At 38.6% G+C, this 25,780-nt stretch overlaps 1 protein-coding gene across 4 annotated transcripts in view; it reads right to left on the reverse strand.

Moving 5' to 3' along the window:
• The window catches only part of ARHGEF10 (Rho guanine nucleotide exchange factor 10), a 117,139-nt gene that overhangs the window by 14,097 nt on the left and 77,262 nt on the right, over positions 1 to 25,780 (reverse strand). For all 4 annotated transcript variants that reach the window (XM_056343945.1, XM_056343946.1, XM_056343943.1 and 1 more), the window contains 5 exons: positions 25,019 to 25,140; positions 21,412 to 21,498; positions 19,360 to 19,583; positions 18,035 to 18,192; positions 4,974 to 5,116 (listed from right to left, as the gene is read on the reverse strand). In XM_056343945.1, the coding sequence (XP_056199920.1) occupies positions 4,974 to 5,116; positions 18,035 to 18,192; positions 19,360 to 19,583; positions 21,412 to 21,498; positions 25,019 to 25,140 (734 nt within the window). The remainder of the gene's footprint in view (positions 1 to 4,973; positions 5,117 to 18,034; positions 18,193 to 19,359; positions 19,584 to 21,411; positions 21,499 to 25,018; positions 25,141 to 25,780) is intronic.

A 25,780-nucleotide genomic window follows, 5' to 3' on the forward strand; every position in this document is an offset into this window, starting at 1 on the left:
CTAAATAAATGACGAACTGTTCCCTGTATACAAATCTCTCTGAGGGATATGGAAGGAAATATCTGCTCTAATATTCACACTACATATTATATACTCTTAATTACCTATGCAGACAAAATGCAAAAGTACCCCCTTTCTTCTTGGAAAAGTACACTTAAATTTTCCGTGCATTACAGTTATGAGTTATGTTTTGGTCATTTTCCATCAAAATCTAAATTACATATTTATCAGGATAAGCTCTTAGCTTAAGACAGTTATGTTTTGAATTTATTAGGGTTATAGATATAATACCCAAATTGTCCATCTAAATTCACAAACAGGCTAAGATCAGAGATAAAGAATACAAGTTTAAGCTTTCACAAAGTGTAACTTTTGATATTATACTTAGTAGGCACTTAATTTTCTTTTCATACTTTAATACCCCATTAATTAGTAATTTCCACTGAGACATTGGCTGTTTAAAGATAAGGGGATTTTTTTTTTTCTTTTCATTTGTTAACACTATTCTTGAAATTTTCAGTTTTAAGTAAATTAACAGAGAAGTTTCTCTTCAACTGTTAGACAGTGGGTTCAGTTTTTGAGTGTTACTGTGGTACCTTTTGACTCTTCAAACACCACCACTGCAGAATGCAAGGTAAGCGCCTCTGGCAGGCACATTTATGTTCACTGTTTTCTTCAAGCAACCTCTATTCATTCTTTACTAAATAATACACACAATTTGAAAATCATACGATTTATTCAACAGAAGAATTCATCCATGAACAACATCTTTCAAAGGCAGAAACAGCTCTTATGACTAAATTTCTTGTTATTCTTATCATGTAAGTTTCATTGCAAAAAGGATTTTAAAATATTAACTCAGTTTACAGACTCATACATCCCTATACTGACGACCACCTGACCTCTGAAAACTTCTCAAGGACAGATCCAGCGTTGCTGAAGTGAACCTGACCAGCAACTTGCACTGTTTGAAATTAGAAGAATGAAGCAGGTCATAAGAAATGGAATTTCTCTGGAGTGGTCTGACCACAGCTAACAATTCTTTTGGTGCCACTGTAAACAACTTGTACATGCATTTTTGTCACATTCCATTTTCACCAGCCAACTCATTATACTCCCACTCTGTCCTGCCATTCGTACAGCTGTCTGCTGAAATACGTAAACACATTTAAAGTAAAACTGTAACACTGTCAACACCATAAGGAGCACGTAAAAAGAACTATTCTTCTCATTCAAAGGGTCTCCTAACACGGAACAGGAACATACCCCAAACGTGTACATTCTTTCACAAATGTGTAGGGTTTTGTACAGAGGATAGCTTTGACATCTGTTTCAATTACAAGTCTATCTGAAAGCCAATAGCTGGTCTTTTTCCTTAGTTGTTTTCTTCTCATAGCAAATACTGATAAAAAGGGACAAAAATGTCTTATTCCCTTAAACAACCAAACCCACCCCAAAAATGCCCTTCATTTTACTTTTCTCTTTTAGTTTTCATACCTACATTCCTCTCTATTCAGAGCCCAGCTTTTTTCCCCCGAGGCTCTCTCATTCAAACTCTAACGACAGGAGAGCTGCAGAACACACTCTGGATGCCGCAGCCCGCCTGCCCACCCCAACATAGCTCACCGTTGTCCCAGCAGCGCGGGGCATAACTGGAGTCTTTCTCTGAGGGCGTGCACACTTGCACCAAACAGCTGTGCCAAGCACTGAACCACAATTTCTCAAGATTCATGAGAGGTGCATAATGGGTATCATTGTCCACAAGGTAAAATAAATGACTTCTATTACTCAGAAGTTAAGAGTACTCAGGCAACATACGTTCATGTATAGGGATTTTCATTTGGTTTTTTTTATTCAGCTGAACATTTCAGAGTAACTCTGGTATAGTTAGTCAAGTTTTAAAAACAAGGGAAAACAAACCAAGATGGAATGTCATACAATTGGTGAATTTATTCTTAAATACACTTGGCATTTACTGCCTTTACAGAGCATAAGGTTCTACAGGTATAGAGATCACTATGGGATCAAGGTCTATACCCAACAGAAATACAAGTCTTGGATCTAGGGTCAAGACTAAGGACAAATTTTTTCTTCAGAGGAAGAGTATCAGAGTATGTAATTAACGTATAACAGCAGTCAATGCATTTCTCATGTCTCTTGCCAAGGACCTTGAGGCACTGTGCCAGTTTGGGGCACTGTGCCAATATAAGACATTTCCTAAAACATTCTATTACAGTAACGTATCATTAAAACAAGTGAATTGAATCTTATCCGTATCAGAGGGGAAAATAAAGAGGCAGGAAAACAGAATAACATCCAAACCCAATATACAGAATACCACATCTCCTCATTTACTGATAATTATTTTGAAAAAAGCTCAAATAAGAATCTTAAAGCAAGGAGGCATGGAATGAGATTGTTTTCAAGGATAACGTACTTTGCACTTAGCAAATACAGGGACAGTTAACGATGAGTTACCTATGAAGCAGGGAGTGCCTCACCAAGGACAAAGTTTACAAAATGGTCTTGAATAGGCTCATGGGCTTGTACAAATATGGCCTTAAAAAACAGTCAGGTGTCTTTGTAGGTAACATACGTGACACAGAGCATAGAATATGCATGCATGATAGTAGAAAGCAATGAACAAACAAGCAGCTATATGGAGATATAAAGGAGTTCAGCAAAGAGGGAAGAACAACAAACAACTGAGCCTTGTGAAACACTTGGATTCCTGTTGACAGAGCAAAGATGTATATTATGCAAAATATCATGGGTCAAATCATTACTACTAACTCTCAACAAGAGAGGGCAGAGAAGGAGAGCAAACATTTCCTTGCTGCTGTTTCCTTTCATACCGTAAAGCTTCTGCTCTGCACAGTAAAAGGTAGCTCAGATGTATTCAGCTGCTGGTATTGTTAAAATATTCCTTATAGACAGAGTCTAAATTGCCTCATGTATAATATAATACTGAAACAATATTGCCAATGAACAAGGTATGCACATCATAGCAGATCACTTTTGGAAATATAAGGAAGTTATCAAAACAAGCCAGGTAACCGAGCAAGTAACAGCAGTGAAAACATTAGTGAGCTGTTTAGTCCGGTGAGAGGAAGAGAACAAGATCAGTACTTGTGTACATCTTAGTACCAGCAAGGAGGCAACAGAAAAAGAATAATTTGTTCACGGTTTTATGAGGAAGATGACATGCTACGGCATGGATATTTGTGTGGAATAAAAAAGATGACTCTCAGGCCAATCATACAGAAAATCATCATGCTCTAGAATAAAATTATCCATGTCAAGAAAACATTATTCAGCCCATACACACCATTTCAGTTGCACGATTTCTTATACGTTGTTTGCTGCAGCATTCATTGCATGTATATTAGTTATAGCTATAAAAGCCAGTGGATCTGAGCTCTGAATACAATTGATGGGTTAGTTTACAAAGCGCTCTGGAAATGAAAAGAAACCTTCTGAGATGCTTTGTAGGAAAACTGTAGTAACAGCTGAAAAATGAACTACCATGTCTGAGAGATATTGACAGAATATTTGTTATTTTGTCTCTGAACTTCTGTTTTCAATATGCAATCGGTTATATTACACTGTATTTTGATAAAAGTAAGCTTTACGCATTCTTTAATCCTCAAAGCTTGTCTAACTGGTATTGTTCTCCTGTGTCAAAACAGCACAGCATAGCCCAAACTGCAGCCATACCACCTGATATAGGAAGAGCTTTGTGGTAGAATTAGACTAGAATTGCCAAACTTATTTACAGAGACCTGGCTGTATGTAAGCAGCGTCACACAGGAACAGTGTGGCTGTGAGCTCTTACCGTTGCTAAGTATTTCTTAGTAAGAATCAGAGAGATTCTTCATCAAAGTCTGTAGAACAGTAACCATGTGTCCCAAAGTCTACTCTGCCCCTCAGTGATACTAACAAAAGTCCATTTCAAGCACCTATTCAAATCACTCTTCCAAAATCTTTCCCTCATCATACCATTTAAACTATCAACAAAACAAGCCTTAAAGAAAAACAAAGTAGGAAAATGCATGATCTGAGCATAAAGAAATCACCCAGAAAGAACAGATAAAGACAGAAGAAATTAGGATGTTAGCTATTTCCCTGCAAACCCATGACAATGACTCACAGAATCAATTGTACCAAATAGACAATTGTTGGGAGAAAACACGTTCATCAATGAAACAAAAAAGCAACAAAGCAGCACACAAAGGAGGAGGCTGTGAGCTCATCACGACTCCTGTTTGAAAGAACTTCATGGCTGTAAACATCATGCAACTCCGTGTAACTGTATTGAAGGTTGAAGGAGAGGCTTAGTTCCTAATGTTTCATCAACTCCAAACTTTAGACCACTAAGGCATTCTTTTGGTAGAGGCTGCCGATTTGACAGAAATGAGTGCTTAATGTTTTCTGGAAAAATGTGGTCACAAATATGAGCTTGAATCCTTAACACTCTTCTCTCCTTACAGAAAGTCTGACTCTTGTATCATTATTCACTGGAAAATGTCCTTATACAAAGCAAATTTTTGTAGGCCACTCAGAAGCAAAACTCTGAAGAAACATCCTATGAAATCATCACAAGTAACATCTAACTATATAGAAGCAGTCTCTTAATTAAACCTTCTTCTGGAATTAACAGGCAATTCCTATAGGCACCCATATCTTTGCTGCCTTTCCTCAGATCTCATTTTTAAGTAAACCTTTTGCCCCAAATATTCTACAAGTTCCAAGCACTTTATGGAAACCTGGAGGAAAATGGAAGCAAACTGAAATCTAGTGAGACATCAGCGGAGAATTTCAAACTGCAGGGAGTGGAATTTAACAGAACTGAAACAATACTTCATGAAAAGCTTCCTGAATCATGAAGCTTCTCAAACAGATTTCAATGTTTGAAATTTCACCACTTATACCCTGTAGCATAGTATGTGAGCAATGCTTTTAAAAGCGTTTACCTCTATGGAATGTGTCACAGTGCTGATTATAAAAATTTGTCCACCACATGCAGCCCAAATGGTCTCCTCCATCACAAGCAGACTTCTAACAGGCAGAACCCCCAGTTTAACTATCTTCTGAGGTTCAGTGTTCCATGTTCCATCTTCAATAAAAAAGAAGAAAGGTTATATACAACAAAATGGTAATATTTGTTTTAAAACAGTTTTGAAAACACTATCTCTCAAGCCTACTGCTAGAATCTCTGCAAGCTGCCACTTCAAGCTATGCTGTGACTTATGTATGTTTAATTTTAGCTTCCAGGCTAAGTTTGTAAAGGTAATATGCAACATTAAGGGGGAAAACAAAAACCAAACACTCATGTGTTTGTTAAATGAACAAATTTTATCTGGATTAATTGAGACACAAGGAATTCTACATTACTGTTCTAATACATCTTCCTTCCTTTCCAGAGGAAATGCACTCAGAAAGCCATGGCTGATATAATTTTCTCCAACACAGAAGGAGCTCATAACTGACCTATTTCAAGATGAATCAACTTCCAACTAGGACAGAATCATCTTTCATGTGAAAAGTAGTCAGCAAAATTTTTATTGGGTTCTAATGGGCTCAGATGACTTTTAAGAGCACATTGATGGAACGGACTTCCTGCTACTAGATGCCTCATTTAAGGAGGAATGTTTTTTCTTAATGAAATTAAAACTTAATTTTGTGCCATATCTTCAGTTTTCCTACTTTTTCCCCTAACTATAATCCACAGTGTTTTCTGTGGACTGCATTTAGCAGATCCATGTTACATTATGCATGTGTATGGTGGCACAATCAATTATTCAGAGACCTTCTAAATAAAAACTGTACACCGCCACTTAGAGCTCTGGTCACTTTCACTTGCCATCTCTTTGAAACAAGGATTAGCAGATTATTTCTCCAAATTTAAGAGCTAGCAACATGGGGTTCTTCAAACAGTTGTAGCTGTGTATTTTATACACGCAATTTGACATACTAAATATGTCAATAATGATTTTAATACTTTTATATTAGTTAATTTCTATTGTAAGCACTCATTGAACATAAAGTCTCAAAGACCACATTCCTATTCATTATGCTTTAGTAATAATATCAAAACTAGTTAAAGTAACTCTTTTGACATTGAAATAAAATGTGTCAAAAAGGCCTCATTCCGTCACTTTAAAGCCTTATTCCTGCAAAAGCTGCAGAAAAGTTGTCTACTGACACTGGTTTCAACTCTGTGAACACTTAAATTGTTGTTGATGGAGATCAAGGTAAACATATCTTTAGGCAAGCACTTAATTACACCTTTTTCATTCCATCTCCATAAGAAGTGCATCTTTTATTACATGCGTAGGTGAAGGGGTACAAAGTTGCCTGCTTCACAATAATGGCAGTGACAACAACAATGAGAAGCCTCAGCTGTGGAGTACTTCTCATCCCTTCTGCCATCTGCATGATACAACCTTTGCTGAGTCATGCTCAGGATGTGGCTCTCTTCCAAAAGCATCTTTGTAAAAATGACATTTAGTTTTAGCCCATCAAAATAATTTTCATTATTTTAGTTTTCAAGTGAGAAGAGTATTTCCAGTTATTAGCCTGCAAACTCTCCCAGCACTATCAAAGTCACTCCATGTTCTTTGTGACTCATATGTACCATCAGTAATATACAAACTTTTGGAAAACTTCTCATTTGCTAGCAACCGCATTATCCTCAAATTAAATTCTGAAGTGAAGGCCGCCCATACCCTGCAAGTGCTTAACCACTGTAGGTAGCTCGGTGCAAAGCCTTCAGAGATCAGAGCTGCACATGTGTGCACATCCTGACTTTGTTGTGTAAGTTATGCTGACTGCAGAAGCCAGAACAGCATCCATATGTAGCACCCTTGTGTTTCCTCTTTAGGGATAAACCCAGCATAATTCTAGTATATTCTTACTGTCTTTTCTGAACAATAAAGACAGTAAACTTGGGCAAAGAGCAGATATGGTGAGCAAGAAGCTAGCTCTTCTTCTGTAGTTATATTTTCACACTGACCAACACATAAACACAAACACAAAACCATTCATGGAACCCAACAGCTCTTTCTCTTAAGTACATTCAAGCTATATGTTGATCTATACATAAGGCATAGCTGATACTGAAATGACAGGCGAATAGAGATTTTCAGCTTCTGAACTATGGACTTGGATTTAAATTTTGCTTAAATTTCATTGCAAGCATCTAAGGGTTTTTTCTTCTTCATCTTTATGCCCTCAACTTTCACACAACTCCTCAGATCACTAGGCATTAAGCTGTGTCATTAATTTTGATCAAGTCTAATTTAAAATTATTATGTAGCATTTGTAATAGTTTTGAGTGAAAAGGAAAACTAGTACTGGTGTCAGGTGGATGTTGATCGCAAAACAAAATTTCTAACACAGCTTACTGAAAGGTAAGAAGATGAGTTCAATATTACCAATGTTATAAATGCTACTAGTATTATGAATACTTAATTCAACAAATATGCATATCAAAACTCTGTTCTCAGAATACCATTTTCTGTTGGCACTGTTAGCACAGCATTTAACAAACCAGTTAACTTTAAGCATTCAGTGGGATTGGACATATGAAAAAAGTGAGACGGAGATGTGATGTCTTTCATGTTACCATGACTTCATGCAAAGAAACTGCAATCCCATTTCATATACGGCCCAGGGAAAACCCGAAACTATTGCTCTACCCAGATACCCTAGCCATGTGCTAAGACTATTCTGTAGTACTTTTTTATTTCTTCCTGCAAAGATTGCCGTATTCCAGATCAGACAGCATCTGAGACAGGTGGGACAAAAAACCGGCAGGAGACTCTCTAGTCTGGTAATTAGGGCAGTATTTAAATGACGGGTCAGCTGTGTTCTGGTCCCCGTCTCAGTGAATGCTTGATTATATGAAGTAGAATGGCACCAGGAGGAGAATTTAAGCACTGTGCATCTCTCTCCTCTTATTTTGTGGCAGGCAGGAAAACCTCTTGAGAGTTGAAAGCATAGGTATAAATCCTCTCAAGCAAGGCAAGGGATTAAGCCTGGTAATCCAACATACTTCTGTGAATGCTTTAACCACAGGCTGCTGACTAAAAGCAAGATCACAACCTCATTTTGCTGACCAAAAGTTTTATCGCTCATTGCCAAAATTACTTAGCAAGTCTGCGTCTAGTTCACAAGTTGCTTCAAGACTATCAAAATCATACTTTAAATAAAACATAATACTCTCTCTGCCTCTCTCCAGATGTCAGCATCTGTCCCTATTCAATACCTGCCTGCACAGACTTCATGTTTGACATGGGCTATTTCATGTTACCTGTCTGCTTCAAAGTTCCTTCCTTCTAAAATCTAAGTGAGAAGTATTATTTCTATTCTACTTGTGTAAACACCTGCAGTTTCAAGACATACTTATGTAAGCGGGTCCAATAACTGGCACTGTCCATGTATTTACAATCAGATGCAGCACTTGCAAAAGATATAGAATGGCTTCATTTGATGTTATAAATCCTTGGTTACTGATTTAATAAACTGATTTTTTCCTAAGAAAAGCAGCAAGAAGTAGTAGCTGAGAGAAAACTTTTGCCAACAAAATCTCAAGGCATACAATAGGACAGGGCCAATGCAAGTTGCTCAGCAAACTATTTTCTGAAGAACAGGAATCGAGCAAAAGAAAAATAATCAATGGAGATGTACATGATGTGGTTCTCAGAGAGCTGGCCAGAGAATACCTGTAGGAATGCCTGCAGAAGCATGGTTTGTCTTAAGATTCTGTTCAATTGATTCCTTGTTTCTGTTCTCTAAACAAGCATTGATTTAGTTTTAGGAAGATTTTACGGTCATTGTCACCTCTAGAATGCTAAAAATACACAATAAAATCTTCTTCTACCTATGAGGTATGCATATAGATACCGAAAGAGATGCAATATACAGTACATATATCCAATAACTAGAGGCTAGTTTGTATGTGGGAAAATCAGTTATCTGCACGTTGAGCAAATACAAGAGCGAAGCCTGACACCTGTGGAAACAGGAAGGACGCAGTGGGAGAAGAGAGAGATGTTTTCATTCTGCTTTGTGAGAAAAGTCCATACAAGTATTAACAACACATAAAGATCCCTGTATTTGCAAGTTTTAGTTGACTCAGATCTTAAACGGACCACATCAAAGCACCAAAACTCCTGCTAAGCATACACCAAATGCCTAGTACACAAGACATGAGTGTCTCTGGCAGTCTGTACGACATTACTATAGCAGAATGTAGGCACCTATATAAATTGCAGGTACAGCTATTTGCAGGAACGAGATATGTCTACAAAATCTGAGAACAGGGGCAAATACAAAAATACATCTAGAGGCTTCCAGAAATAACACATCATAATTTCTGATTTTTGCATCTTAGATGAATACTTAAACCACGGGAACACAGTTTTTAAGCACGAATGTGTCTATGCATTAATCGACCTGTGCTATGGCACTATTTGCAATACCCTCTGTAAGTTGTATTTCTCAAGTAGTTACATGCCATAGTTTATACTCCGATATTGAAAAGTATCTTGCAATGCTTATATCAGGCTGTATATCATACTTATATCATGGCTTATATCATACTGCACCAAAGTAAGATATCTTATGCTCATACTTTAAAATCTTAGAAATATTGTATAATAAGGGCATTATTTCCATTAGTGCATTTTGTTATTAGTCTCATGATTTTTATGGATGTTAGAAAATCAGTTACCCTTCTATTCACTCAAATTTCATCAGATAGGAAAAGTTTTAAAACAAAATTCATTATATAGGACAGGATGTTGGCTATTTTATCTTTCTTTTATTTGTTTCCATAAACCCCAGTTAAGTAAAATACTACTATTTTACAATAACATATAAAAACAAGTTTCTTATTTAATTTATACATGATTTATTAATATTTAGTATTTTTAATAATAATTTGTTGGCGCTTTTAGGTCTTCATATGAGATAACCTAATAAAATATAGTTTAGGTCTTGATAAAGGCTTTCTAAAGTTTGTAGTTTTCCCTTCCTTTATGCTTACAATCAAGCTGAACAGAACATGCCTCTTTGTCGGTAGCTTCCTCTCCTGCTTAGCAGTACTATTGATGATTTCTACAGAGCTGCCAACACAGTCCTGGGAACAGTGGTTGTTGGTTAATTTGTGCAGTGGAGCACAAACATTTTTTCCATCACATGGTGCATAAACCAGCACTGCTGAGGATTAAGATGGTAGCTACAGAAGTAAAAAGTGTAGCACATTTCTTATCTCTTGGAAATAAGCCGAGAGACTCAGATTTGCTCTTTTAAACAAGGTGTAACTAGGAATGTCCTGTGCTAACACATGCTTATAGTATTTTTTTCCTACATATGCAACAAACTTCATGCTAAATAGCTGGGATACAACCTCTACCTAAAATTATGGGGGGTGGGGGGTGCTAGAAGTCCCAGCATGAGGTACGCAAATTAGACTGATAGCAATGTTACCAGAAATATGTTGACAAGTATTGGGTGATACTGCTAACAGCGATAATGCAGCCAAGACAACAGTATTTATTTCTTTTCAATATCACTGCTCTAGACCTCTCCCCAGCAGCTTAATACCACACCTTACTTTTCATAGCAATACCTCTCACCACTTTCTACTTTAAGTGATGACAACGTGTCAGAACCACACTCTTCAGACACTCTGGAGCAGTGTGTGAAACCACCCAAGCTCTGAAGTTTGACATCAGTGACATTACACATATTCCTCCTTTCCTGCATTCATCAAAGTACACCATTGTCTTGCTAAACTGATCAAGGTACCTTGCTAATGAACTGACCTGATACCCCTCCATTGTTGTAACCGTTTCCCCTTACTCTTGTATTTCATTTCAGTTTTGGTCCTTTTCATTGATATTAATCCTCTGAAAATAATCACTGATTGGTGTCATGAGGCCTCTTTGGACAGCTAAGTCATCAAAACTCTTAACCAGCTTCAGAGCTCTCCATGTTTTTACCAGTGAAACACAGAGACTCATAGAATGGTTTGGGTTGGAAGGAAGCTTAAAGATCATCTAGTTCCCACCCCCCCTGCCATGGGCAGGGACACTCTAGATGAGGTTGCTCAAAGCCCCATCCAGCCTGGCCTTGAACACTGCCAGGGATGGGGCAGACACAGCTTCTCTGGGCAACCTGTGCCAGTGTCTCACCACCCTCACTGTCAAGAATTTCTTCCCAGTATCTAATCTAAATCTTTCAGTTTAAAACTATTCCCTCTTGTCTTGTCACTCTGTGCCCCTGTAAAAAGTCCTTCTCCAGCTTTCTTGTAGGCCCCCCTTCTGGTACTGGCAGGCTGCTATAAGGTCTCCCCAAAGCCTTCTCCAGGCTGAACAGCCCCAACTCTCTCAGCCTGTCTCCATAGTTGAGGTGCTCCCACCCCATAATCATCTTCGTGGACCTCCTCTGAGCTTGCTCCAACAGGTCCATGTCCTTCTTACATTGGGGGCCCAGAGCTGAACACAACACTGCAGGTGGGGGTCTCATGAGAGTGGAGTAGAGGGGGAGAATCACCTCCCTCGACCTGCTGGCCATGCTTTTGATGCAGCCCAGGATTTGGTTGGCTTTCTGATCTGCAAGCACACATTGCCAGGTCATGTTGAGCTTCCCATCCACCAACACACCAAAGTCGTCCTCCTCAGGGCTGCTCTCAATCCATTGTCCACCCAGCCTGCATTTGTGCTTGGGATTGCCCTGTACAGGACTTTGCACCTGGCCTTATTGAACTTCAGGAGGTTCACACAGGCCCACCTCTCAAACCTGTCAAGGTCCCTCTGGATGGCATCCCTTCTCCCCAGCATGTCAACTGCACCACACAGCAACAACAACAGTGTTGTCGGTGAGGTGCTTGCTGAGGGTGCACTCAATCCCAGTGTCCATATTGCCTACAAAGATGTTAAACAGCACCAGTCCTGGTACAGACCCCTGAGGAATGCCACTCATCACTGGTCTCCACTCAAATTTTTGAGTGTGACCACCCAGCCAATTCCTTATCCACTGAGTGATCCACCCAACAAATCCATGTCTCTTGAGTTTGGAGACAAGGATGTCACGTAGGACAGTGTCAAATGCCTTGCACAAGTCCTGGTAGGTGACATCAGTTGCTCTTCATCCACCAATGCTGTAACCTTGCCATAGAAGGCTACCAAATATGTCAGGCACAATTTGCCCTTAGTGAAGCCATGTTGGCTGTCACCAATCACCTCCTCCTCCATGTGCCTTAGAATAGTTTCCAGAAGGATCTGCACCATGATCTTGCTGGGCACAGAGACTGACTGGCCTGTAATTCGCTGCGTCTTCCTTTTTACCCTTTTTAACAACGGGGGTTTTGTTTCCCTTTTTCCAGTCAGTGGGAACTTCACTGGATGGCCACAACTTCTCAAATATGACGGATAGTGGCTTAGCCACTTCATCCACCAGATCCCTCAAGACACACAGATGCATCTCATCAGGCCCCATGGAGTTGTGCACCTTCAGGTTCCTCAGATAGTCTCAAACCTGATCTTCTCCTACAGCAGGCAGTTCTTCATTATCCCAGTCCCCACTTTTGCCTTGTGTGACTTGGGCTGTGAGGCTGGAGCACTTGCTAGTGAAGACCAAGGCGAAAAAGTCATTGAGTACCTCAGCCTTCTCCATGTCCTGGGTAACCAGGTCTCCTGTTTCCTTCTGGAGAGGGCCCACATTTTCTCCAATCTTCCTTTTATCACCAACATACCTATAAAAGCTTTTCTTGTTGCCCTACCCAAGTTTAATTCTATCAAGGCTTTAACTTCCCTAACGTCATCCCTGGCTGCTCAGACAATTTCTCTGGATTCCTCCCAGGCTACCTGTCCTTGCTCCCACCCTCTGCAGGCTTCCTTTTTGTGTTTGAGTTTGTCCAGGAGCTCTTTGTTCATCCATGCAGGCCTCCTGGCATTTTTCGTAGAATCATAGAAACATGGAATTGTTTGGGTTGGAAGGGACCTTAAAGACCATCTAGTTCCAGCCCCCTGCCATGGGCAGGGACACCTTCCACTAGACCAGCTTGCTCAAAGCCCTATCCAACCTGGCCTTGAACACTTCCAGAGATAGGGCACCCCAGCTTCCTCTTTGTTGCGATTTATTGCTCCTGAACTTGGAGGAGGTGGTCCTTTAATATTAACCACCTTTCTTGGGCCCCTCTTCCCTTTCGGGCTTTATCCCTGGAGGGGGAGTCTCTCTGAAGAATCTAAGCTATTGTTCTGTGCATGGCCAGAGTTGCCTCAGCCGCTGTTCTTGTTTCACATTCAATTGCAATCCGGAAAGTTGAGCCTTTCATTCTTTTGTAAACCTCAGAATCAGAATTTAGTAGTGTACACCTACAGGAACAGGCTCCGCAAAAACCTACTAGAAAATACACCTTTCGTTAAAATGTGCAAGAGGCTTCCTCTTACAGGTTTGCGGGCTCACGTCTTTCTGTGGCAAAGTGGATTCACATCAGTATCTTTGGGCTTCCAGAACAGACCTCTAGCTAGCCAGGCAAGGGCCACTTAGGGTGGCAACAGCAGCACTCCCAATCCCTTCTTCATGTTAAAGCTGAGCCGCTCTTGCAAAACACAGAGTTACAAGACTGGATGAAGGGAACAGAGCATAAGTTTTTGTATTACACAATCATTTTATAAAATAGAGATTTCTTCAGATGAGAATAGAGATTTCTTCAGATGAGAGCCTGGTGCCCTAGCCATTATGATACTCTATGAGAAATTACATGTCCTGTTTCTCCTATTCTGTTGTGTTTGTTTTGTTTTGTTTTTGTTTGTTTTTTTTTTTAATACCAAAAGAGCCATGGTTCATCCTTAGCTTAAGAAACCAATCATGGGTACAAGCTCTACACGGTGAATCACAGGCGACACTTCTCTACCTCATTGGCACCTGGAAGCAGAATGGCATTAACAAATGCCTTGTTTCAATTTCTTACTTTGGACATTTCTTACAGATTTACAAAATGGTTGTGGTTGGAAAGGACATCTAGACGTTATTTGGCCCAACCCTTCAACTCAAGCAGAGTCACCTAGTGCTGGCTGCCCAGGACTGTGTCCAGATGGCTTTTGAATATCTCCAAGGATGGAGACTCCACAGTCTCTCTGGGCAACCTGTGCCAGTGCTCACTCACCCTCACAGTAAATAAGTATTTCCTGATGTTCAGAGGGAAACTCCTGTGTTGCAGCTTGTCCCCACTGCCTCTGGTCCTACCACTGGACACCTCTGAGAAGATGACTCCATCCTCTTTCCACCCTTCCTTCAGGTATTTGATGACACCTCCCTGAGCTTTCTCTTCTCTAGGCTGAAGACTCTGAGCTCTCTCAGCCTTTCCTCACAGGATAGATTCCAGTCCCTTCATTGTCTGAATGGCCCTGTGCTGGACTTTTTCCACTATGTCCACATCTCTCTCATACTAAGGAGCCCAGAAACTGGACCCAACACTCCAAGTGTGTGGCCTCATCAGTGCTGAACAGCAAGGAAGGATTACAGAGCACACCAAGCACTGTGAATTTAATTCTAGGGGTGAGCATGCAAGGGTTCACTGTGGGTGCTGTACACGAGTAAGAGGTTACACATACCGATCCTGTGCTGAAAGGGTAGCCATTGCAATAAAAGCAGCATGTCTATTTGGTGCATCTATTCTCTCATCTTAATTAAACTTTCTGAAACGAAAAATATATTAATTCTACTTTTTGCCACAATCATTCTAAGTTTTTATTTTCTTTTTCCTGTTTTTCTCCATACTCTTTACAGGACTTTCTGAAAAGGAAATATGTATCAATGTCTAGAAGAAAGGAAGTAGCTGGAACTGACTGCAGTATAATCAGAAACAATACAGATATATAACGATTGTGATTTCCCTTTCCTAAGATACTTTTGTGAATGGAAGTCAAACACGCGCTGACCTTTTTTGCTATTGCATCACTCAGAAAACACATCTGGGCTGTCTGCAATCATCACAAAGGGGTTTTGTTATGTTTTTTAAACAAAGACAGTACAATGTACTTTTTCCTTAACCTCATCTAGAAGTGTTTTGCCTGGAAATATTCCTAATAATTCAGCATGAGGTAAACACTAAATACACAATATTTCAGACTGATAACTTTGCAAAAGTTGATAGCACCATAATCGACTTCCCAACCCACAAGGTTTCAGAAACTTTACAATCTGTATCACTACCATTCCTATGTATAACAGCATTTAATGCAGTAGCTATTCCATGATTCCACGTTCCACAAACTAGTCTTCTCACCCACATAAAATTAAGGATTATTGAGGATAATTATCAGGGTCCTTATTTCTAGGACTAACATATTAGCTGACCTGCATCCTAGTCTTTCTGTGACATTTTCACAGATTACCATGTTAGCTCACATTTAAAAGCTGAGTAGATTTTATGGTACCAGTGCTTCATTGACTCTGCTTTTAATTTATATTCAAATTAATTGAGGCTTAAGTACTTTTGAACTCATAGTTGAAAATACACAGATACTAAGGTGTCTCAATTAAACATGACTACTCTCCATAAAGGAAGGAATCTCACTGTACACCTTCAGCTCTCCCACTGATTTGGCATGTGTTCCTCAGTTTACTGAAATGGAAACCAAGATGTACAAATTACTTCAGGACAAGACTTTCTACCACCAAAGAGCACTCTGGATGCTGTCGATCTGACAAAGTTCTCTTGTGAAGAATGTCAGAAGAGAGCACTTGATGTTTGTAAACAAGCTGGATATGTACATGCTTTGAGCTATCTGAAAACAACAGGAGAAATTAGAGTTATTTGTGTACTTAAAACTGAGAGGCAGAAGTCATGAGTCTTTGACTACATACATATAGGCACTGAGCTTCAGTGACTGAAGTGAACCACTACACTACACTTTCAGCCCAGAGAGGAAGACACAAGGATCACAATTCTAATAGTAACCAGATTTCATGTTCACTTTTAAATCTTTCCTTAGTCTCCTTTATGCTGACAGACCAAAACCCAAGTTGAAGTGCATGGCTGGAAAGTAATCCCCTCCTTAGAAGAAAAGGCAACCCTGTAGTATGGCACAAAGCTCTTCACAGGCCGTATTCCCTCCCTACTCCCATTTTGCCGTTTGGATTCCTTTGTTTTGTAAAATAGGTCAGTGTTCATGAAAACACCCCTTCAGGGACTACTGCCTCACAGGTCCACGGCAGCCAGCTGTAAGGAATACAAACACTAACATGGGAGCAGCTGATTCGCACAACTTTCATGAGGCATGGAGAACTGAAATAACACCCACAGACCAAACTGTAAGGAAAGGGACTACAAGATGAGTCAGAAAAACATGGATGTGTATCTCTCATCTCAGAGCTTCAGCGATCCTGAAAGAGACCATGGCAGGCTCTGTGAATGTCTAGCTGCACAAAACTGATGTCTTCAGAGGAAAATAAATAGAGGACACCATGATCCTTGTCAATGCAACATAACCTTCAGCTCATAATGTAATTCAGTCTGGTTAACAGCTCTGCTGTGTCCTTAACATTCTCTGCAGACAAGCAACCCATGCATCCTTTCTTACCTATACTGCTAAGGATGCTACTTGTGTTTAAGTGATCTTTTCTGGAAGAAGTGACAGCAATTGCAATCTTAAAACAGCTTAAATACACCAAACCCTTTCAGAAGACAATACTTTACTACCCACACAGGTACATACAGAAACTGAAACAACAAAAACTATGTTCTGAGACTAAGATCAAGACCTCACTCCTGTGCTTCCAAGATAAAGAAAAAATTGCTCTTCAGTGATGAAGGGAACTGAAATCTAATGTCTGGCTTCAGATCAGAGATGACAGCTCCACAGGAAACCCACTGGGTTGAAGATGACAGCTGGCAAAAGGAAATGTCTTTCCCAACACTTTTTCAGATTCTTTGTTGCTTGGAAAAATGAAAACAAAAAACAAAACAAAAAAAAAAAAGAAAAGAAAAAAAAAAGAAGAAGAAAGTGCATCCTGTACTTTTCCCAAACTAAGTCTTTATATGATCTGACACTAGACATACAATTTGTTCCAAGATTGAAGACAGTAAGCTTGGTGCCTCAGTTAGAGGCTGGCAGGATTTAGTAGCCGAGGTATAGTGCCATACAAATGCATCTCTACTGTTTAGAGGGCCCACCTCATTAACATATGACAGTCATCTATGCAGCTCACACTAGTAAGGTACACCAGATCTCTGCTGGCTCTGCACTTTGCAAGGTTAGGTGTCTCTGTGCTAACATCTCGCTTAAAAACTCAAGTTTCAAACTTTGGTTAAAGCCTTGCTGATTTTGAAATAAATTAACTATATATGTATGCAGTACTGCAGGGAAGCTAGTGAAACGTGTACTGGAAGTACACAGGCAAGCACCTAAACCAGGTCCAGAGAAGACTGTTCTGGTTCAGAGGTATTATTTGGGACTCTCCTTTGCTCAAGTTATTTTAGCCAATTACTTAGCTAGGTGCAGAACAAGCAACTGTGATGCTAATGGGAAAAGGAGTTCTGCTGTGAAATACATGACCCACACACATAGGAAAGACTTCTCCTATCTGTACAGTAAAAATGGAGTTGTCATTTCAAATGAGACGTACAGGAATCTACCAATATGGTATTTTTGTCTTGCACAAACACCAGTGTTGGGTAACTGAGTGGAATTAGCACCGTGCTGGGTAAAATACAGTATACTGCCTGTTATCACATAAACTTCTGGACTCTTTAACACAAAACACTTTAGGCTTTAAGCTAAAGGGGCACAAATCAGTTTTCATTCATATCGTATGGTAAAAGTGGGAACAGTATCAAAGTTTCTACTATCCTTCAAAAAGAGAAAACAAGTCTTTTCAGAAGTACTGAAAAGTGTAGCAACCTTAGTTCAGCAGTTTTATAGAGAATTTTCAGAAAATATAATAGTGGAAAACTACTTCTGCCAAAATATACTGACATGCAAGTCCCTCAGGATGCTATCAAATCATATCACATTACCTTCTGCTTTTGTGTAGATCGAGATGTTTCCATTTACCAAGCCAGCAAACAAATATTGAGACATATATGTTAAACTCATAACAGTTGATTTTTCAGGAGTGAAGAAGTGTTGAAGTCGAATTTTCTTTGAGCCTTGACAACTTTTGTAAATAGAAATGCTTTAAAAAGAAGCAAAAAAAAAAAAAAATAGACTTGTGAAATTATGTTTTCTTTAGTTCTTATTAGAATATGCACAAATGAGATTTAGAATAAAAAGGCAGGGGGTGGGGATTTTCTCCTTCTATTCATAGGAAGAGGAATATAAAGAGTATCTTGACCCTCCAAAATGTCTATGTAGACAATCCACAATTACTTAACATTGATGTATGGCAACACACTTCATACTGTCTGGAGAAACATGCATTCAACAAAGACACATAACAATTCTGCTCAAAGTCCTTATTATGAGTCTATCAAAAATTATATCGGTTAAAAAAAAATAATGGATTCAGTATTACCTTGAGAACTAGGGAAATGAGAAGAAGGAACTCACTGCCAGAGTTACACTTAAAATTCCCACCGTTCCTACAGATTATTACCATAGGTATGTTAGGAATATTGAATACTTAAATCTGGAATTAATTGCACTTCACAAGCAAAAATAATCAGTACAATTAGATGTTGGAATTTTTGAAACACAGCATTTTCCTCAGAAAATTTTGTTCTGCTTCACATATACCAGGTAAATGTATTTATCTTATACCTTAAAAAAATTGCAGGTAGTTACATACTTACATCCTCACTGGCTATAACAAGATCTGTTTGCTTATTGACCTAAGTTTAAAATCTGTAACTTTGTTCTTCAATATAAATCAAGTGATGACCCAGTAAGGTCATCAATTCAATCAGAGCAAAATAATTCATGTCAATAGTAAACAGTATTATTATTTGCATGACAAATCCTGCATATTGTCACAGGGTAGAAGGTTAATGGGTTCCTCATCAACACTTTGTCATTCTGAAAATTTTCCAATACCTAAAGGTTATGTTGTAACGTTACAAAAGTAATATTTATATTTTTCAGACATGATTTATGATGAATTAATCCTCTTTCATCAAAGATACGCATTATTTTAATTCCGAATACTACATAGTGTATTTTAAAATCATATAGAATGTATTTTTTTCTTGATTTAGGTGGAAAGGATAAGCTGAGATCACTGTAATATCACTTGTACACTTCTTTAAAAAGAAAACATTTTCTTGGAAGTATCTCACATGATTTTGCTATAGAATAGTAAATCTAATTAATAAATCATAGACAGTACACAAAAAATGAGAATCACCTTCCTTCTTCCATGCCAAGGCAAATAGTAGGCACATTAGAAGCTTTTGTGAGAACATTTTCAGAGTCAAGAGCCTTATTTTGGTCTTTCAGTTTCTCCTCCTCTGGTATGTAGACCATGCAGAGAATCCGTGATTCCACATTGAAGCACTCAATAACCTTGGGGCTGGTGCTTTGAAATGAGACTATTGCAATCTGGCCCATCTGATTAGTACAACTACCAATCTGAATCGAAAAAAGGCAAGAAAAAAAAAAAGACCAAGACTTGATACCTATCTCCAGGAAGATAAGCATTAACAAGGAGGAATGACTGGAATGTTAATTGAAGAGTGTATTGCAAGTTATATGCATGAATATGATTTTTCATGCATTAAGACATAAACAGGATAATAATTCAGCATAGACAGATTTCAAAGCATTATATACACAAAGTTCCCTTGTATAGTCACAGAAACAGGGTTTTTTTGAAAGGAGGAATATTATAACCTATTCTGATGTCTGATTCATATGTATATACATAATGTAATGGAATCACAATAAGAACCTGTGTAATGTATTATTTTAATAACCAGTATTTTAAGTTATATGAGATTTTCTTGAAACAGATAATATATCTGAGGCCTGTCCTTTGCACAGTAACAGATCTGCAGATAAATGCTTTGTCCTAAGAGAAAGAGGGATTATTAATATAATCCCTTTTGTAAACTCACTGATTCAGGATCCTAAACAGCAGATACGGGATCCTAAGGGCAAATGAAGCTGGTGAAAGGTCTGGAGGATGAGTCTTATGAGAAGCAGCTCAGGGAACTGGGGTTGTTTAGTCTGAAAAGATGGAGACTCACAGGGGACCTTATTGCTCTCTACAACTACCTGAAAGGAGGACGTAGGCAGGTGGGGGTAAGCCTCTTCTCTCAAGTAGCAAGTGACAGGACAACAGAAAACAGCCTGAAGTTGCACCAGGGGAGGTTTAGACTGGATATTAGGAAAAATTTCTGCACAGAAAGGGTGGTCAAGCATTGGAACAGGCTTCCCAGGGAGGTTGTGGAATCTCCATCCCTGGAAGTATTCAAAAAACATGTACATGTGGTGCTTCGGGACATGGTTTAGTGGTGGACTTGGCAGTCTTGGGTTAACAGTTGGAGTTTATGATCTTAAAGGTCTTTACCAATTGAAATGATTCTGTAATTCAATAAACTTCTCCCTGACCCAGAACTAAGTATCATCAATATGTCCACAAATCTGTATATTTTAGGGATCTGGGAAGAGTACAAATTAAAAAAATAAAATCTGCCCAAGCAGCAGTTTTTTTATAAAGTAACTCTTTATGTTTATATGAAATGAAAAATCATAGCAAAGAGAAAGAAAGGACATCTTGTGGCAGTAGAAAGATTTTATTGGCATGTATTTGTGACAACCGCTTACGAACAGTGAAGACAAAAAGAAATTATACAGGTCACCTTGCAAAAGTTCACTGACAAAAAACCATTTCTAACTTCTACTTTTAATTCACAAGGGTTTCCTTAAATTTTTAGTATTGTAGTAACACGAAAAGATACTGAAATCATAAGCATTTTTTTAAAAAAAAGTATTGGCTATCTCCCTTTTCTGGAATATCTGCATATTTGCAGTCATAACAATATGCCAGAATAGAGGTTTTTTTCCTATGTACACACTTAAACAGATTATTTATGGCTAAAACATTTTTAAAATTTGAAAACAGACAACAGGAAAGTGTGAGCTCATACGGCTTTTAGCAGCCCTTCTTACAAATTAGCACATAACTTGCTTCTGAATGTGCTCAGCACTTTGGAATTCATTTTGTGCCACATTAACAAATAACCCACACATAAACAGAGAACAGCAGGATCACATGGACAAAATTACTAGCTGTCCTTTATAGAAGGCCATCTTAAAACAAAGAAACAAAACAAAAAAAAAAAAGGAAAAAAATTATCAAAATTTATTTCAGATCCATATGTTGCTAAGAGTCACAAAAAACGATGCAGAGAAACAGAAGACAATCCCCTTTTTAGCTTTTAAAGATTACACTTACCCAAAGAAAACCATGTTCCGTGGCACAGGAATCTGACTCCATTTCTCCAGAGAGGTACAGTTCAGGATTATAAGCAGCACATTCAACCTGCAAACAAAGGAGAAGAGAGCTGTTACCACATTAACAAGGTATGCCTGTTTCTGCATAATTTAGTCTGTAATTAACGAAAACATTTAAGGACATCAAAGAATCACAAAAGGCAAGAAGTCAGTTTAGTCTGTCCAGCTTCCCGTGGGCAGGGTCAGCTGCATGTGTGTTGTTCCCAGTGTGTTCCTGATCTACATTACAGACTTGAAAAGCCAAAACCTACAAATTCTCTAGCTGATCTGTTCAAATGCTTCATGACCTTTATTAAGTTTTTCCAAATACCCAACCTAACATCGTCCTTGCTGTAATCATTAGAGTGTTACTTCTCATTCAGCCACCAAGTACTTCCCTTCTGCAGTGTCCTTTTACATATAAGGCTGATTTATGTCATGACTCTGAGTCTTCTCTTAATTAGGCTAAATTATCATTATAATTTAATTAATTCTATTTTAAAAATTTTAAAATAATTAATTTTCTTATTCTTGTTTTTAAAATTTGTGATTATCACAACTTATCCAACTGGCATCTCTCCAGCAGATATCTAAGGTTCGCGTATTTTAGAGGGCACTTTGCTACCCGAACATGTTGTTTATTCTAGCAGAGCTGTTAGTAGCACTACACCATGATTACCTCTTCTGAAATCTGTTTGTACACATCCCATTGATTATTTTGCTCTTTTAACAATATTACATTCTTAGCCTATCCTTAGCTTGCTAGTCTATTAAGAAATACTTTTACAGACCCTCTACTCAGCCACCTCCTCAATCTTGTGATTGTGAAGCTTGTAAACCTCAAGCTTGTGAAGCACTTTATTTCTGCCCAAGCATACCATGTGTCTGTCCTATTGACTGTCGTGCCTTTTTTCTCCCCCTCAAATTATTTCTCCTTTACTCATTTTGAATTCTAATGCTATCATCCATAGTAATCCTACTCCCTCCCAACTTCATGTCATCATGTTACTATCAGTAGCTTAATAACAATACTCATGATTTTATCATGCAGGTCATTTAAGAAAATCCTGAAAGATAAATACAGACCTTGAGTCTGGTGTAAGTCCACTCCAACTCTGAATATCATTCAAGCACCAAGGCTCTGAAAACGGGCATTTTTATAAGCAGTCATGGATTTCTATTTTCCCTATTTCCCCTAATATCCATGGCAGTGTTACCTACAGCTTATGTAAACACTTTAAAATATACACAAGCAATTCATAACTTTGTAGAGAATAAAAAGGTTTCTGATGAAGTGTGATACTACATTTTTAGACAAGATTCTCTATAATTCACACTAGTGTTCTCACCTCAGACATCAATGTCATTGTGATTATATTGCAGTACTAGAGATAGTGTGGTTAGTATTAACTTAGACAACTTCACCATAACTTGGCAACATCACCTCCCAACAGTGAATAATTAAAATAAAAAGCAACAAACAAGCAGACATAAGTTAGAGTTCTAAATTCCCAGTTTATTTAATTTTCAAGAGTGCAAAGAATTTCCCAAATCTCCCTGAAGTCAGCAGACTTCACCAAGTGATTAGCAGTAGTAAAAATGATGTCATGTATTCAACCAAAGCAGTCTTCTATAAGGATAAAATATGGAAACTGACAGATGATAAAAAGGAAAAAGAAAAAATAAAAGCTATCCATGTCAGTCTAAGCATGTCTCATTTAGCACATGCTGAAGCTATCTACTCGTAGCGGTGATTTACAGTAGCTGTGACAGCTAAACACATCACTAGCGAACGAAAAGACAGCCTGCATGCTGGGTATTTTTCAGGCTGCTTGTTATACCTCTATGTTACTTCGCATCTTAGTCAAAACCGATGATGTTTTTCCATAGTTAAACCCTGGTAGTTTAGCTCTCAATCTTGACAGAAGCTATTTACCTGGAGCGTAACCTTGCTCTGATGGGAGGAGTTGTTACAGGCTCCCTAACACCACCGAACAGCCTAAGCAGCATGCAGCAAGATAACAAGCAGGATCAGCCAAGCAAAGGGTCTCGTCCCACCACAAGCTGTGGGCTGACACCCAAACTGCAGCTGAGGCTGCAGAAAACCACCAATAATGCTTAGATGGTCTTTTCTAGTAATATCAAGGACTTAGGAGCATCAGGCATGACAGCTGGGCTCACACCCACATTGTTTTTAGGAGCTGCAAAACTGGCAAAGCTGACCCAGAGCTCAGGCAAATACTGCCGCGCGCTGTATTCTCCTGAGGTGACCAAGGCAAAGACCATGACCCAGCTGTAGGGGCAACAGACTTTTCTTTCCAAAACAAGTGGATCCTGTTGTAACTTGATTACAGGAACTGAGCCTGGACCTTCAAGGCTCCTGGCATGGACCTACAGGACTTACAAATGCATACATAGGCTCTAAGGAAACATAAACATTTTAGGTTTCTGCAAAAAATTAGGTTAATTTGGTTATTTCACTAGTGGTGACTTTAGCAAGTATTCAACACAGGGAAAACTGGCTGTTTAATATGACTACAATTGTATAGCAGACTGGAGACTTTCAGTAGAATTTGGTTGCTGTAAACCACAGCTCTGCCCTGAAAGCCAGTATCAGGAATGGCTTGATTTAATACCACTACACATTTCATATGCAGTTCCAGCTTGCAATTGTTTTCCCCTAACATTCAGGCCTCTATGCTCATACTTGAAGTGAAGTTTACAGCTGAACTTCCCTCCTGTGCAGGCTGTCCTAGCAGTGAGGATCTGCAGACTTACTGCTTTAAGCAGTACCCATGCAATGTTGTTAATTTAACATTGTGATTCTGGCCATACACATCCAATTTTATTTCCATTAGTGTTTTTGCACAAGCATAACTGACTGATGGTCAATAAGAAATCCTGTCGATAGGAAAAAATAATATCCAGCACCCTTCCTTTCCATCTGTTGGTCTGGATATGCTGTACTTATTTTCATCATTAAAGCCAGTGGTCAATATGACTTCAAACTGACACATTACATTAGGAAAAGAACCATTCAAATTATTTCTGTATGATTGTTCAGGACAGAACTACATTTTATATCAGATCTCTTTTTATATCAGATATTGTTTTATATAAATGAATTTTTAAAATTATAACTGTCGCACTCTGTGCAGTAATGAAAATTGGAAATTTGAGGATAATTCTACATAGTTACACCAGTACAGGACAGCTATCGCGGAGATCAGATTCCTGCACTTTGTAAGCTGCAGGTTATACTTTGGAGCCTCAAACAAACACTTGGAGACTTCAAGACCAGTTCAAAATTCCCAGCAGTTTCCAACAAGTGATGAGTTTACATCTGAAAGCAAATGTCATGCTATACAAAAGCAAATACTATGTTCCTTAGTGCCTCAAAAATTGCAGTATTACGCCTTCCTGTGACCCTCTTGGACCTTCCATTGTTACTGGTCTTGCACCAAGGTAGTAACTCAAGAGAACTAATAGATGTATTTACACTACGGTATTCTTTAGCAGTTATATCACACAAGAAAAACATTGTAATCCCATATAAAAATTCTGTTCACCTTAAACTCCTGTTGCTTGGCCATCATCACTGGCATGTGTCTAACAAGGAGAGGATGTTTCTCTTTTTTTATTTGATTCCCATCATCTTCCACACAGAACCAACCCAACAAGTTATCCTCCGCTGTAATGAAAAGAACAAACATCCCACAATACTTTCACTGAATAACAACTTACACCTCTCTACAGGAATAGAAATTAATTCTATTAGGATATGAGCAATAGATTACATAGATACTGATAATGTAAAAAAAGAACACCTTACACTAGCAAAATGTTAAGGGTGTTCTTTTAATGATCTTGCCAGTAAGTCATTAAAAGAGGAAAAGCACATCAAACCTCTCCTCAGACTCCAGGAAATCTGTTTTACAAACAGCATTTCTCTGCCTGTGTAAGTGACATCGCTACCAACTACTACTTATCATAAGGATGCTCCTCCCGGAATGATGGAGACATCTATTCTTTCGTCTTTTGTTTTTGTTATTTTGTCTGTCTTCAGTGAGAAACCATAAAAAGCACTGCATTTTGAGGGTGTGCTGGTGAAACTTGCTTTCTAGCAAGTGTATATAGTCAATGTTTCCCAATTTAGGCCTTCAAAATCCCAGGTATCTTTGGAAATCTATACCCCTTTGCAAACTCAGGATATTAATAACATCACAGGACAGCACATTTTTTAGTCCTCCCACTTAGATCAGATTTGTTTGTGATAATCCCCTCAGTGAAGACTACAGACTTATGTTTAAAACAACCAAACACCACCACCC

The sequence above is a fragment of the Falco biarmicus genome, chromosome 6, assembly GCF_023638135.1.
Source record: "Falco biarmicus isolate bFalBia1 chromosome 6, bFalBia1.pri, whole genome shotgun sequence".
Classification (NCBI taxonomy): domain Eukaryota; kingdom Metazoa; phylum Chordata; class Aves; order Falconiformes; family Falconidae; genus Falco; species Falco biarmicus.